Source organism: Symphalangus syndactylus, chromosome 17 (assembly GCF_028878055.3).
Source record: "Symphalangus syndactylus isolate Jambi chromosome 17, NHGRI_mSymSyn1-v2.1_pri, whole genome shotgun sequence".
Taxonomy (NCBI): Eukaryota; Metazoa; Chordata; class Mammalia; order Primates; family Hylobatidae; genus Symphalangus; species Symphalangus syndactylus.
Window position 1 is genome coordinate 42567674 of NC_072439.2, and position 16197 is coordinate 42583870.

The 16197-nt window shown below is 37.6% G+C and overlaps 1 protein-coding gene across 2 annotated transcripts in view; it reads left to right on the plus strand.

Annotated features, from left to right (window-relative positions):
* Positions 1-15919, plus strand: part of PDZRN4 (PDZ domain containing ring finger 4) — a 390048-nt gene extending 374129 nt beyond the window's left edge. For both annotated transcript variants that reach the window (XM_055248206.2, XM_055248207.2), the window contains 3 exons: positions 4199-4300; positions 8422-8538; positions 13304-15919. In XM_055248206.2, coding sequence (XP_055104181.2) covers positions 4199-4300; positions 8422-8538; positions 13304-14830 — 1746 coding nt within the window. In that variant the 3' untranslated portion in view covers positions 14831-15919. The remainder of the gene's footprint in view (positions 1-4198; positions 4301-8421; positions 8539-13303) is intronic.
* Positions 15920-16197: the final 278 nt, after the last annotated feature.

Sequence of the window (16197 nt, forward strand, 5' to 3'; positions counted from 1 at the left end):
TGTCATTGCCAGGAACTTATATCAAAGGTCTCCAGGAATTAATCTGGGGACATTCTCTCACAAAATTGCAGTGCTGAATATGGCATTTCTGAATCAGATAACAAGAGTAAAAGACCACATATGTGACCAGCTTTCCAAGGAGTTTCCAAGGAGAGAATGCTATATTCTTCTTTTCTCCTTGGGATGGTAAACCTGCAATATTCCATGTAAGCCTCCTAATCTCATGTTGGCCAAAAGCTCAATAACACTCCTAAGGATGACTTCCTGACAAAACTTTACAAGAACTCAAACAGTGAAACAACAGGACTTCTAATGCGCTCTCTCTTCATTTCTCTGTCCTACACATAAACTGGTTGATATGGTTTGGCTCTGTCCCCACCCAAATCTCATCTTGAATTGCAGTTCCCATAATCCCTATGTGTGGTGGGAGGGACCCAGTGGTAGGTAATTGAATCATGGGGGCGGTTACTGCCATGCTGTTCTCGTGGTAGTGAGTGAGTTCTTGCAAGATCTGATGGTTTTATGAGGGGCTTTTTTCCCTTTGCTCAGCACGCATTCTCTCTCCTGCCACCCTGTGAAGAGGTGCCTTCTTCCATGATTGTAAGTTTCCTGAGGCCTCCCCAGCCATGCAGAGCTGTGAACCAATTAATCCTCTTTTCTTTGTAAATTACTCAGTCTCAAGTATTTCTTTATAGCAGCATGAGAACAAACTAATACCCCGGTTCTCATATTCTTTTATTTTCTTCCCTTTGGATATTTCCTCCCTATTTCTATTTTTTCCACATCTATGTCTCTATACTTTGATCACCTCCTTTGTCTCCATACTAAAATATAAACACATTTGAAATAAATCTTTTCTTATTGCCTAAGATTCTTGAGTTTTCCTAAGAAATTCCACTGATGGTTGGATGTCAAGAATTTGAGTTGCCCACCTACCTCTGGTATGATAATAGAAAAAACCTAGATATTGGTATACGGAAGAGAAAAGCTATATTACATCTCATTTCTAAGCTTTACACTCACACATACAAAACACACTCATACACGTATACAGGAGATTGGGTCTAAAGTGAGATTTTGACAGATCTATCCATATAAGTACCACAGATCTCTTCTTAGCCAAGGCAATATCCATTTTGAAACTAACATTTACATATGGCCATGTACAGAAAATGAGACAGTTATATTAACAAAACTTACCTGCTGTCTTTCTCTTGGTTCTCTTTCCCTCTGTTTTCCTAAAGTGGGAGTCCTCCATTAAGCTATGTGACGTGACTACTCATCTGTCTCCCTCCTTTATTGCTGGGTCCTCCACTTTCGTGTCTGCCTGGTATTTTCCTGGCACAGCAGGCTGCATTCCCACAAACAATCCTGTAACTGTAAACCATTATTTCAGGACCAAGAGCAACTGAAGGTTGAAAGCTCTATCTGATTCTGTTCCTCAATTCCTTTCATTCCTTGAGAGGTATCTTTGCTGAAACTCATGGCTACATTTCTTTCCCCAGTATCAGTTTGGGTGTCAAACTAATGTCCTGAGTACAATAGCATCTACCAACTGGTTGGCTAAATTGTGGCACTTATTTTCTAAAAGAAACAATAAATTACATTTTAATGACAGATTTCTGTGTCAGCGATTTCATCCCAGGTATGATCCTGAAGGTAGAAGTGTTTCTGCAGGAAATGATCTGTTGCCCCAAAATAAGAACTAATTGTTGCCAGGACCAGAGACCATAGCTCTGGTCATAATGAGTTCTCAGGGGAGAGAGATGAATACCAACTGTAAAGAAACTAAAAGGCAAAAAGCCACCCTGGTTCCTGATGGTCCTCTAAGAGTTAGAAATACATATGAGGTATATATCTTTTAAAATAAAACCATGTTTACTACTATGCATTTAATTACTTTCCATAAATTTCACTCTATTTGCTTTATTTAGCACGAAAGAGTCTTGTCTTTACTAAGGATTAAAATATAAATAATGATAGTAATAACAACAATAACAATAGCATCAACAGTAATATGTGCCAGCGTTGAAGACATTCTATGTACCAGGCACTATTTAAGATTTTTACCTGTATCGACTCATGTAATCCTTATAAAGACCCTCTGAGAAAGGCACTATTATTATGCGCATTTTAAGATAGCAAACTTAATAGCAGCATTAGACTAACATGAATAAGTATTTAGATTAATGGTAAGTGCAATTTAGATGAACAATGCGGAAATATATATATATTTTATACATATATTATATATATTAAGTTCCATATATATTAAGACTATATATATATATAGTCAAGTGGAGATCAGGAAAAAAAGAAGTGAGAAGTATATTTCAAACAGAAAAGATGAAGATAAGCTGTGTAAGATCACCCAATTCAATTCTCTTAGGATCAGATGTGCCTGTAGTGGAGAGGAGATGAATAAACAGGTCCATGTTTGACAGACAAATAGATGCATTGCAAATATATTGCTAAGAATTACCATGAAACAGACATAAGCCCTCAAAGTACAAATAGAGTAAATACTGCAAAGTCATTATTTTTAAACTACACTTAATAGAGGGTAGGGGAGGTATAGTGGAATCCACCACTGCCGATTTATCTTTATTTGAGAAAAAAGGCCTTGGAGTCAGTACACACTTACTTTTCCAGAGGTATTTATTACAAACCACAACATATCCTTCCCCGTCATTATTTCCCATTGTGGAATCATAGCTTCTGTTTCCTATTTTTATTTGTGAATTGCAAAAACAAATAGGGAATGCATATGAAACTTATAACCACTGAATTTCCTTTCTGTGTATACAAGTGAGAAATGACAGTGATTGGAGTAAGAAAATACAACTTGTGCCCATATATATATATTTTTACTATTATTACCTGCTTTCCTTGCACTAAATACATGTAAGAGTGTAGGAATAAGGATTATTTATTGTGGTTCAAAGTTGAAATTCCTGGGCTTGTTTTCAGATAATTACGTCTGTCCTCATGCATCCGCCAGAAACCCAGAGACCTATGAGGAGAAAAACCTCAATAGTCTACTCCATGCTTTTAAGCAGAAGTCCTTAGTGAAAGACATTAGATTAATTATTGAAAAAAGAATGGTCAGTGCTGACACATTTTCCATCTGCTTCATTTATTCAAGTAATTAATACTATTTTAGACAGAATTACTTGATCTCTTTAATTGGAATTTCTTTCCCATTATTTGATTACGTATAATTATAAATCAAAAATCTTATTGTCTCTATGGAGTTGAGTAATCAATAAAAGAAAATAATTATTAAATATCCAAAGGAAAAAGTTTTATTAATTAAGAGCTAAATATATTTGCACATGAAAATGTAGTTTAAAAAAGAAACTTTACAAATCTTATTTACTCTTTCTTTAGAACTTAGAGAAAGTAAAAAGATATATTTCTAATGCCACTGGAATCTTTTCCGTGAAATCTAAAGTTTAGTCAAGCTTGGTTTCTTTCACTCATCATTATTTTAAAAATTCAATTTTACTCTGTGTTAATTTTTTTTTAATTTTTAAGTTTAAGAGATGAGTCTGAAGATATTTCATTACTTTTATTGCTTTAGGAAATGGATAGATATTAGAAGTGAAATGGAGTATTGATGAGAATGTTGTTTTACTTTGATCAAACACTGAGATTTATCCTGACGATGATGTTTGGGCAACTGAGTCAGACCCACACACAAATATGAAATGATTAAATAAAAATGCAATCAGCAGTGGCCCGGGAGCGTTGCCTGGTGAGATATAATACTGCAGCTCTCTAATTGGCTCGCGGCAAGCGTGCAGGATGACGGGTTTCAGTTGTGGTATTGCCAGTCCTTCTTCCCCCAGCACTATTATCTCAGAGTGACACTTCCATTACTCTGAGCGAAGAAAGATGAACGTCACCTGTCAGGAGCTGGTTAATTGTGTTGCTAGATGTATGTTGCCAGGGCGCAGGTTGGACATTTATGAACATAACTGCTTCCTCTGGTGTCCGCCATCCTTCAGGGATCGATATGGCTCTTACAGTAAGCGCGTAATTGAGTGAAGGCACTTTGTGCTGAGGGGCTGAAGATGAGCCCATTGTGTGAGCTTCATTGTCCATACATTTACCATAAATGAGCTGATATTTGCCATTTATTGTGTGCAGCATTGTGGAAATGGAAACTAATGTGCCACTCTCATTTGTTTTCTAGATAAATGGGGAAGATGTCCAGAATCGAGAAGAAGCAGTGGCCTTGCTGTCTAACGATGAGTGTAAGAGAATCGTGCTGCTTGTTGCAAGGCCGGAGATTCAGGTCAGAACAGAGATCAAAAGTCTTGAGACTGAACTTTATATTCATTGAATTCACTGAATGTAAATTCGTGAATGAATTTATATTCATTATCTGCTATTCTCTATCAAATCATTATCATGGTTATCTCTCCCCACATAACCCACCAGATGGCCTGTGTGGGAGTGAATTTTAAAAATACATATGAAAGCAATTAAGGTATATAAAATACAATAAAGACTGATCTTTCCAAACTTATCGAAAATATTACACATTAAAGACTTCCTTATATTGCTCCATAGAATGGCAGCTAAATATCCCTTTTAAGGGGGGAAAAGCATACCAGAGTGAATTGTGATTCTCTCCTTCAATTTGCCAGTTACTTAAATAAATACTCAAATGAAAAATGGCTGTGTGGATCCTTTTAATTCTGTGTGGATCCTTGCTTTAAGTTTCCATCTGAAAATACTTAAATGGCATACGAAGGTATCTTGGAAGAAGCTCCACGAGAGAAACACTAGCCTATCTAGTCATCAGCTTAAATCTTTTTAAAATAACTTTATCAATTAGAATGTCTTGTATAACATGATCTGGTTCCATGTATAGTAAATGAATTGTTTCCAAGTTTAGTGTGACCAAAACAATTGTCCAGCCAAAAACAGACTGATAGCTTCTAAATGAATTTTTTAGATCTTTGTGGAAGAAGATGTCATGAAAGTAGAGTAAAGGCAATGGAAAAAAAGTACTGTTGGGGCTTCCTTTTATATCCTTTTTATTTCCCACCACAAGGCAGAAGGGACAATACATTGTCACCAGTCTATCCATCTGTCAGTAGTTTGAGTAAAGTTAGTTATATTGCCATTTGTCTCCTCGGTTATTGATCTGATATTTTTCAGACTCAGTAACTACATACTATCTATAAATTACATTGAGTAAGTGTATTTCAGTGTCAGACTGAATCCTGACTTGAATATAGTGGTTATAAAAGATCACCCTTTCCGCATATATTTCCTTTATGCCCTTGCCCATTCTAAATGGTTCTCATAAAGTCTGCCATAGCCTGGGGCAGAGTAATGTTACACACCTGAGGTCTTAGGAGTGGGGAAACAAGCTCACAAAACACCCATACCGCCCATGTGGGAGTGAATTTTTAAATACATATGCAATTATACCAATTATCTGGAAATTTCTCTACCCAGTTATATTGCTGCTCCCATTTTCTTCAAAAAAGAACATAATAAAGGGGCTAAATGCATATTAGTGAAATTTATGATACATTGAAGTTGCCATCTCTATTGTAGAGAAGATATTTTTATGTTATAATGTGGTTTCCCTGCCCTTTCCATGTAACTGCTAGAGAACCTCATTAATTTAGAACTAAAGCATTTCCTTAAACTATGCCACATAGTGGCCATAATGGGCTGCAGAAATAATAGAAATTAATAACATAGACCAGATCCTGTTAATCTTTGATGGAATACATATGCTGGGTAGAACCAGTGGAAAATTTGAATATCTGGCTACACTTCTGACCTTTTCCTCCAAAAGAGTCAATGCTGAAGGATGAATTTTCAAATGAGACTTCCCTTTCCACATTTGATGAAAGACGGTTGTCTGACCCCATAGGATGCTGTCCTGCCTGTCAAAATTACAATCTGCATTAGCCCCTTGATTCTGAAGAAACCTTCATGCCACTGGAAGGAAGCTAATTGCCTATAGAAAAAAAGAAAAAAAAACAGATTTCCAGAGAAATCAGGAAAAGAAATACATTTTAATACCATACTTTAAAAATGTAATTTAATCAGTACATGCTATAAAGTGGCAAAAAAACACTAAAAAAAATCTTGTCTTTATATCACCCATATTTTTCCATTGAACTCAATTTATCTCATTATTGTATCTTTTTTTGCATGTATATTTTATTCAGGGAGAGTGTGGAAGCTTTTGTGTACTTTTTCTAGCTTTTTCTTTTAATGTTTAGTGTTTCAAATACTCCCTAGATTCTTGGAAATGATCTACAGAGTTGCTGGGGGCAGTATTGTACATCTGTGCAATATTTTTAAATAACTCATTTTCCTCATTTCCTGTCAACTCTCTTTCATTTTCTGCCCATTTTCTTCCTGAGACCATTAAAGATATTGCTTTTCTGTCCTATTCCCCTCAGGACACTGGGGCAGAGAGGATTCTCATAAGAACTTGTAGCCACTACCTTTGAGACAGTGTTGGTTGTGCCTTTCTCTGAGATGCCACATGTGGCCCCCTTTGGTGCAGATAGATCCCCACTCTTAGTAGTGACAATCCCTCTTTTCCTGCAGCTCAGCTCGAGGGAGATGTCTGTCTCTGCCTTTACATTAGACTCAGACCGTAGTGAATGCACATCTAGGTAGAAAGGGGGAAATAGGAGAGAAGAAGGAAGTGAGCAAGAATCTCCCTTTGCTAACTGTGCTGTGTGCACCTCCAGCCTAAAAGAAAAATAGACATATAATGACTATGGCTGGCAACTCAGGAATCTACTGGATTACTCAATAAGAAAAGAGTTATGGGGAATCATTAATTTTGACCATTTTCTCTTTATTTTCCCCGCTACTTCATTTAATCCTCAAAGGACTCTATTTCATCATTCACTATATCAGTGTTAGAAAATACTTTATTTTGACCTGATTAAAGAAAAATTCCTTGATGTGTTTGTGAATAGTAAGCACTCCCCATTTTAAGTAATTTTTTATGAGTTCTGACATTTGTAGCTTTATGATACTTGAAAAAGATTAAAGAATGTAAAATTTGAACAATTATAAATCGGGCTGAATTTACATTTTTACTTGGCATAATTATCACAGCTCATCTGCATATCAAAGTCACAGGAATTTGATCAACTTATTCAGGCCACATTAAGATAAATGAGGATGAACAAATGTGCCAGCACTTTGGGCCCCAGTTAAGTTTGAGGTCATTTAAGTTCTACATGGCCTTTAATAGATATCATGAAATCTGTGATTTGCCTGCATATTAATAAAGATGATACATATATGCTAATGCCTCTTTTGGTGCAGCTTAATGTCCTTTCCAGTTTGTTTTTAAGTTGTAGGAGTTCAGTTATGTTTAAAAGCTTATTTTGCCAGTTCATTGGTGGTGAAAATATCTCAAACTATTATCCATGTTTGCTCCCTAGAATGCTATTTCTTTGTACAGGGTGATGCAGAGTTTTGACAATAATCCAGTTAATTTAATCAGCATAGACAGCTAATTTTTGTAATCCAGCTCCAAAAATCCACTTTGAGCCAAATTATCTGTACTAACTGTCAACATTGATCATATTAGATCATATTAGCCAGGTAACCACCGGTTTTCCACTTCACTTTGTATTGAAAAGCCGAAGGGATTTGTTCAGTTTAATTTGCATTAAGAGTCCCACAAGAATACTTGTTTTCAACACCCATAAACAAAACCCTGTATGCCCCACACCCCTCCACCACCCTTAAATGTCACATCCACTGAGGTGTTTTTCCTATAAAATTGGGCCTGAAAATGAATTAAAATAGACATAGAGTAATATGGCTTTTCTTTCCTTTCCTTGAGAAGAATAACTTAGAATTTTCCTTTCTTCACAGACAAAATAAATGTTGTCTGTAGATTCTTTTGTGGCAAGCAGCCATCTTGTTAACATGGGAGCCCCCCTAAAAAGAAAAAAGCAGGATGAGGATAGCATGAGCGTATGGGGGGCACTTTGTGTGCAGTCTCGTTGGGGGCTGTTGTTAAAGAAAACAGCCCAATTGTCTCATAGCCCAATTAGTAGCATGGCAGTCCTTTTAACACGGGACTGGTGGAGGTAATGAGCATGACAGCTGTGGATTATGCAGGATGCTTTTCATACATTTTGAAAGAAGGTAATATTCTGTGCTGTGAGATTTACTTGGTTATGAGAGAAAATCTGTAGCCCTGTTTCAGGAAAGGATAAAAGGCATAAGAGTCCAATTTTTTTTTTATCACCTTTTCTTCTTTCTGAGAGGCGAACTGTGGGAGGGTGGCATTCTGAAGAGAATCATTATGATAAAAGGAACTCGTCGGGCACCGGCCGTTTAAGTTTACTCTATTTTAGCATGAGTTCTCACTAACATAATATAATGTACTAATGTATTCTTTTGCAGCTGGATGAAGGCTGGCTGGAAGATGAAAGGAATGAATTCTTAGAGGAGTTAAACTTGGAGATGTTGGAAGAAGAGCATAATGAAGCAATGCAGCCCACTGCCAATGAGGTGGAGCAGGTAGGGCCAACAATTTGAACTACATCATTTGAGATATTGCTTGTTCTTTTTTTAATGTGTAACCATAAATGGAGATGAAAACAAAATCAAAGGGTTTAATCAAACATCTCTCTCATGGTGATTTTTTAGAGCAAATGATCGTCTCAAATGAAGCAGAGGGAATAAATAAAATGTTTTTCCATTAAGAATATTTCCAGTTTGGGAAGCTTGGGGACCATTGTTAATACAGTACAGTAGTATTCAAATGTTGACCCATACACTACTTCGAACTAATTGCAGAAATTTAAGAGTAAAAAATGTGTGTTGTTTATCAATATGCCAGCTGAAAACAAACTGAGGTACCCTCCCCAACAAGTAATTTTTTTTTACTCTAAAATATTAATGTATCTATTTGAATACTTAGGCTATCACTATAGGATAAAGATGACATGATGTAAGCCATCAGTTTTATTTGCGTACTGGATGGCGTGATTACACCTGTATATTCTGAATAATCGTAGAGATTATCCTTGGTCTTATGGCTGCTGTTGACACATTTCCCATAGCATAACTTGTGCAACATTTCTCATAGCATAGTTTGAGATTATTAACATCATTTTGCCTTGAAGTCACATATTCTTTCAACTAAAAACTTTGAACTCCTAATATGCTCCAAGCACCCCACTTGAAACTGAGAATAAAAAGAAAAATGAGCAGAACTGCTGTCCTTATGGATTCATAACTAGTTAAAGATCACAGTGTGATTAGTATATTATTTTTATTGTCATTTTCCCATTTTACAAAAGTTCAATGTATTCTAGATTTTCTATGTTACACTCATGCCATTTATCTGCCTGATATAATTTTGTTTTCAATTTACTGATTTGTTTAATTGTCTTCCTATTCTCAACATTATTATATGGGCCGAGCGCGGTGGCTCACGCTTGTAATCCCAGCACTTTGGGAGGCCGAGGGGGGGTGGATCACGAGATCAGGAGATCGAGACCACGGTGAAACCCCGTCTCTACTAAAAATACAAAAAAATTAGCCGGGCGTGGTGGCGGGCGCCTGTAGTCCCAGCTACTCGGAGAGGCTGAGGCAGGAGAATGGCGTGAACCCGGGAGGCAGAGCTTGCAGTGAGCCGAGATCGCACCACTGCACTCCAGCCTGGGTGACAGAGCGAGACTCCGTTTCAAAAAAAAAATTATTATATGTATTTTATTATTTTATATATATATATATATATATATATATATATATATATATAGACGGAATCTTGCTCTGTCGCTCAGGCTGGAGTGCAGTGGCACAATCTCTGCTCACTGCAAGCTCCGCCTCCCAGGTTCAATTGATTCTCCTGCCTCAGCCTCCTGAGTAGCTGGGATTACAGATGCCCACCACCATGCCCAGCTAATTTTTGTATTTTTAATAGAGACAGGGTTTCACCATGTTGGTCAGACTGGTCTCAAACTCTGACCTCGTGATCTACCTGCCTCGGCCTCCCAAAGTGCTGGGATTACAGGCATGAGCCACCGTGCTCAGTCTATTATTATTATTTTTTTTTAAGATAGAGTCTCACTCTGTCGCCCAGGCTGGAGTGCAGTGGCACAATCTCAGCTCACTGCAACCTCTGCCTCCTGGGCTCAAGCGATTCTCCTGCCTCAGCCTCCTGAGTAGCTGGGACTACAAGTGCACGCCATCATGCTCAGCTAATTTTTGTATTTTTAGTACAGATGAGGTTTCACCATGTTGATCAGGCTGGTCTCAAACTCCTGACCTCAAGTGCTCCACCAGCCTCAGCTTCTTACAGTGCTGGGATTACAGGGGCCCACCACCACACCCAGCTAATTTTTGTATTTTTAGTAGAGATGGGGTTTCACCATGTTGACCAGACTGGTCTTGAACTCCTGACCTCAAGTGCTCCGCCAGCCTCGCCCTCCTAAAGTGTTGGGATTACAGCCATGAGCCACTGCACCTGCCCTCAAGGTTAATTCTTAACACATCTTAAAAGATGATAATTTTTTTGAAAATCTTGACAGGCTTAGAAACATGCAGCACAAACATTCTATCACTTTACCATGTTGAATAATGAAATATTCAGCTTGCTAACCTCCCATAACAGAAATGTGTATGTGTGTGCACATGTCCACATATTAAATAAATAATTAGATTGCACACTATAGCGTCAACATAGCCATATGTGATATACTCATGTGCCCATTATGTGGAGTTTGACCACCCCACAAACAGAATTTCATGCTCACAAGTAATATTGCTACTGTGGTGACTGTCTTTCAATATAGGTAGGGCAGATTAAAATTTTCATGTATAACTTCAACACTGGCCAAAAATAAAGATATTTTTGGTGGCAGCTGCTGGTTACAAGCAAGAAAGTCCTTGCTCCAGGCTTTTTTTTTTCTTAGATACAAAATGTGACCTGATACTGAATTGACAGGAGGATGTTGGAATAAGGAAAGCAGGGAGAAATCCTGTCCAGGTAAAGTGATACGGTGTCAAACGCTGCCTACTCATCAGAGGTAATACAAATGTTAGGCCTTGTGAGGTAACACTAGATGTCCCTGAGGTTAGATCCTCATTGTGTGGAAATTTTTCTTCACCATGAGACTAAAAAATGATGAGAAGTACAGAAACCTTTAAAAGTCCTTTGCCCTTATAAACAATAATACTACATTAGAAATGTCTAAGTAGAAACATTGCCTGTCACTATAATAATTCCATAGGGAAATGATAAATGATAGAGTAGCATCGCATTAGAAACTGGGAATTCTAGGTTTGAGACTAGAAAACTCTTTTATTTTCACAGTTGTTCATAGACCAATAACAAGGGAAAGGGGATATTCAATTGAAAAAATAAAATACATACCCATATGTGAACCTACTTTATGGAAAGTTTCATTTTACATAGTATGCTTGGTCTTATGAATGCTGTTACATTGTGCAACATCTCCCATAGCATAATTTGTCATTATTATTTCATCTGCATGTAAAATAAGAAAAAAATTACTAGTCTTCTTGTACTTTTCAGCTCATGACAAGATATTAGAAAAATACAATTATAAATAACACGATATATAAATTCAAATGCCCAGTATCAATAACATCCTTTGAGAGTTATATGGTGTAGTATATAGACATTGCCATATTAAATACTATTGTCACCTTATAAGTCACAGCCTAGGGATGCAGCAAGCTTTGCATTGTTAGTTACAGTTACTTATTACAATTTTTTTAATCAATAAGACATTTAAGATAAATCTCAGTATGTTTTCAACAAATGAAGGAACATGTGCCAGGGAAAGATTGAGAGTCATAGAATAAGCTGATACATGGTTATGTTCTCTCCTCTTCATATTATGTTACTTTTTTTTCTGCCATTACTTTTGTGGAACAAAATAACAATTATCTAGAGAGATCTTTTTAGACTTCTTTTAGAATACCTTTTATCACCCATTCCATCCTTCTTTAGCACTAGCTGTTGGCTTGATTATATTTAATTATGTAATTACATCTGCTAGAGGGATGGAGCTATATCTATATCTATCTATCTATCTATCTATCTATCATCTATCTATCTAGTGAATAAACTTAGGCATAAGGCAGATATAACCTAGAAACTGCCTTATAGATTATCATATGATGACTGATAGAGGTGAAAGTAACTTTACCGTATTCACAGAGAAAGAACTACACATGCATCTTATTAGGACAGTTACAGTTAATTGTTTTACATGAAAGCCAAAAATTACCAGAGTCTATCTCTCTCTCTCTCACACACACACACACACACACACACTACATAAACATACATGCATACCTATATACATATATGTGACATAAGTGTCAAAAATTTTTTGATGTTATGCCCATGTCTGGCAGTCAGTGCTGTTCAAATTTTCACGGGACTGAATTTTTATTCTCAATAGACTAAAATTTACCTTTGAAAAAAATCCCTGGTTAAGAGTAGAAAAATCTTATACAACCCAAATGAGCCCTAAAACATTGTTGTTGCTTTTGAGAAACGTGATTTGGAGTGCACTGAGGTCAGAGCACATGTATTCAGGAATATGGCATCCTGGACATATAAGAAATTCTGGTACTGGAAGATGAAGCTTTGCCTCATCTGTCATTAATAACCTGAATCTGCCACTAATAACCTGAATCCTTTTGGAATTGAGCATCCTCACCTATAGATAGCAATGTCCTAGGCTCCAGTACATAATGTTAACTTAGTCCTAAAACTCTGTGATGTTTGGCTTACCCATTGTCAGCATATTACTAAGCCAGTGAAGTTTCCTCTGTACTTACGGGGAAAAACATAAGGTGACTGTGGCTTCTGAACGTCAGGTCTCCATATTGCTGAAGACCGTTTAGACATTCTGTCTTATTCTTTTGCATATGTCTCATGTCTCATTCTTTTGCACCTCAGAAACTCATACAGTCACTTTGTTTATACACCTTCACCCCTGAGCTTCCCAAGTAAGAGAAAACCTGAAGAATCACTTATTTGAATGCATCCTGTCTTATTTATATCCAAGTGAATATCATAGCCATACTCAAGCAGCTTTTGTTTTCTTCATTTCGTTGTATAAAAAGCTGCCATGAGCTCATTTCCTTTATTTCTAAAATTGTGATGGACCCTAAATTAGAGCAACTGTCTAGGAGATGCAACTTTGCCAGGAAACATTGGTTTTCAAACAAGATTTTTAATAACCAATGTCTTCCAAAATAATTAATTTTCTTTGTTCTTTCAACAACATTTTCTTAGCCAAAAAAGCAAGAAGAAGAAGAAGGCACAACAGATACTGCAACATCCTCATCCAACAACCATGAGAAGGACAGTGGAGTAGGACGTACAGATGAAAGCTTGCGAAATGATGAGAGCTCAGAGCAGGAGAATGCAGCCGAGGACCCCAATGGCACATCTTTGAAGAGCAAGAGAGACCTGGGGCAGAGCCAAGACACTCTAGGAAGTGTTGAACTTCAGTACAATGAGAGCCTCGTGTCTGGTGAATACATTGACTCAGACTGCATTGGCAACCAAGATGAGGACTGTGAAAGATTCAGGCAGCTCTTGGAGCTCAAATGCAAGATTCGAAATCATGGAGAGTATGACCTGTATTACTCAAGCAGCACAATTGAATGCAATCAAGGGGAGCAAGAGGGAGTGGAGCATGAGCTACAGTTGCTTAATGAAGAGCTGAGAAACATTGAGCTTGAGTGTCAGAATATCATGCAGGCTCACAGGCTCCAGAAAGTGACAGACCAGTATGGAGACATCTGGACATTGCATGATGGAGGATTCCGGAATTATAACACCAGCATAGATATGCAAAGGGGAAAGCTCGATGACATCATGGAGCATCCAGAAAAGTCTGACAAGGACAGTTCTAGTGCTTACAACACAGCTGAGAGCTGCAGAAGTACTCCGCTCACTGTAGACCGTTCCCCTGACAGTTCCCTTCCAAGGATGATCAACCTCACCAATAAGAAAAACCTGAGAAGCACAATGGCAGCCACCCAGTCCTCTTCCGGTCAGAGCAGTAAAGAGTCGACCTCCACCAAAGCCAAAACCACTGAGCAAGGTTGTAGCGCTGAAAGCAAGGAGAAGACTTTAGAAGGCAGCAAGCTTCCTGATCAAGAGAAGGCAGTCAGTGAACACATCCCTTACCTCTCTCCTTACCACAGCTCCTCATATAGATATGCAAACATCCCAGCACACGCCCGGCATTATCAAAGCTACATGCAGTTAATTCAACAGAAATCTGCCGTCGAGTATGCTCAGAGTCAGCTCAGCTTGGTGAGCATGTGCAAGGAGTCTCAGAAGTGTTCAGAGCCCAAGATGGAATGGAAGGTGAAAATTAGGAGCGACGGGACACGGTACATCACAAAGAGACCCGTGCGAGACCGCATCCTGAAGGAACGTGCCTTAAAGATCAAGGAAGAGCGGAGTGGCATGACCACAGACGATGACACCATGAGCGAGATGAAAATGGGGCGCTACTGGAGCAAAGAGGAGAGAAAGCAGCACCTGGTTAGGGCCAAAGAGCAGCGCCGTCGCCGTGAGTTCATGATGCGAAGCAGGTTAGAGTGTCTCAAGGAGAGCCCTCAGAGCGGCGGTGAGGGCAAGAAGGAGATCAATATCATTGAACTGAGTCACAAAAAGATGATGAAAAAGAGAAACAAGAAAATTTTGGACAACTGGATGACAATCCAAGAATTGATGACCCATGGGGCCAAGTCTCCAGATGGCACGAGAGTCCATAATGCCTTCTTGTCGGTGACCACTGTATGACCGAATGAATGGAATGCATGCGACTGATTTTAAGAGGATGCTACCAGTTTCGGTAGAGTATGATTGCCTCGTTCAATGTGGCGTTTTTATATACATTTTGTGACTCTTTATAGTTTAAATTTTTTGTAAGCAAAAAATACCTGGTAATTTTTCGTTTGTTTTTCATATCCTGGTACCTTCTTTTTGGCTGAGATCTTTCTTTTACTTGTGATATATTCATATTACTCGTTTATAAAAAAAATCAAAAACAAAAGGAAAGAAAACAAAAAAACTTGCACAAAAATACTGAGGAGCCAATTAATTTCCTACTTCAATGTATCTAATGTAAGTGAAAATCTGGATTTATTTCTCTAGTTTACTTATTTTCTACTTTAATAATAACTCAATGCCAAAACATTTCTATGTTTGTTTCTTGGCATAATACATTTGAAATCAAACCTGTTCATAATAAATCATGTGCCACATCTTGTCTTACACATAAAAGCCACTGCTTTTAACATCCCATTGTACATTTAACACATAAATGGTGTTAACATCCCATTGTACATTTAACACATAAATGACCATTGTCTTTGTCTCAGTAAAGTGTAGGTGGACAATCTTCCTGTGATATGTAGTGACATTGGTCATGTAGCTAGATAATTATGGTAATTGTGACAATTAAAGAGAAATAAATTATTGATTATCCTTCAGAAAAGTTATCAAGGAGTATTTTATTTTCCTTGTCCACTGTGGTTGACAGTTATAGTTATATGTGTATACTATTTAGAAGACGCCTAATTGTGGATTATAAAATGTGCACATTTTCTATCACTTGTTTCCAATAAAGTTGTATTGAAACATTCCCTATAGATCACTGTGTCACATATGCCTACCAGGATTAAATTCGATAATATATGCACAGCATCTAACAGATGCTAACTCAACATTCAATAGCCATTAGTTCACATTCCCCTTGCCTGCCACCCACTTTTAAGGTAAAACCAAGAAAAATTTAGAGAATGCCATGGAGAGAGAATATTAGTGAAGTGTCTGAGATTGTTTATAATGCTGCAATGTATGTTAGTCTGCTCTGGCTATCGTAACATAATGCCATACTTAAACAACAGGAATTTATTTCTCATAGGTTTTTTTTTTTTTTTTTTTTTTTTTTTTGAGATAGGGGTCTCACTTTGTTGCCAAGCTAGCCTTGAACTCCTGGATTCAAGCGATCCTCCCACTGAGGCCTTCCAAAGTGCTGAGATTACAGGTGTGAACCACTGTGCCGGGCATCAATTTCTCATAGTTCTGAAGACTGAAGGAGTCAAGGTCAAACGCACTAGGGGTTAGGGTTTCAACATATGAATTTTGGAGGAACACAATTCAGT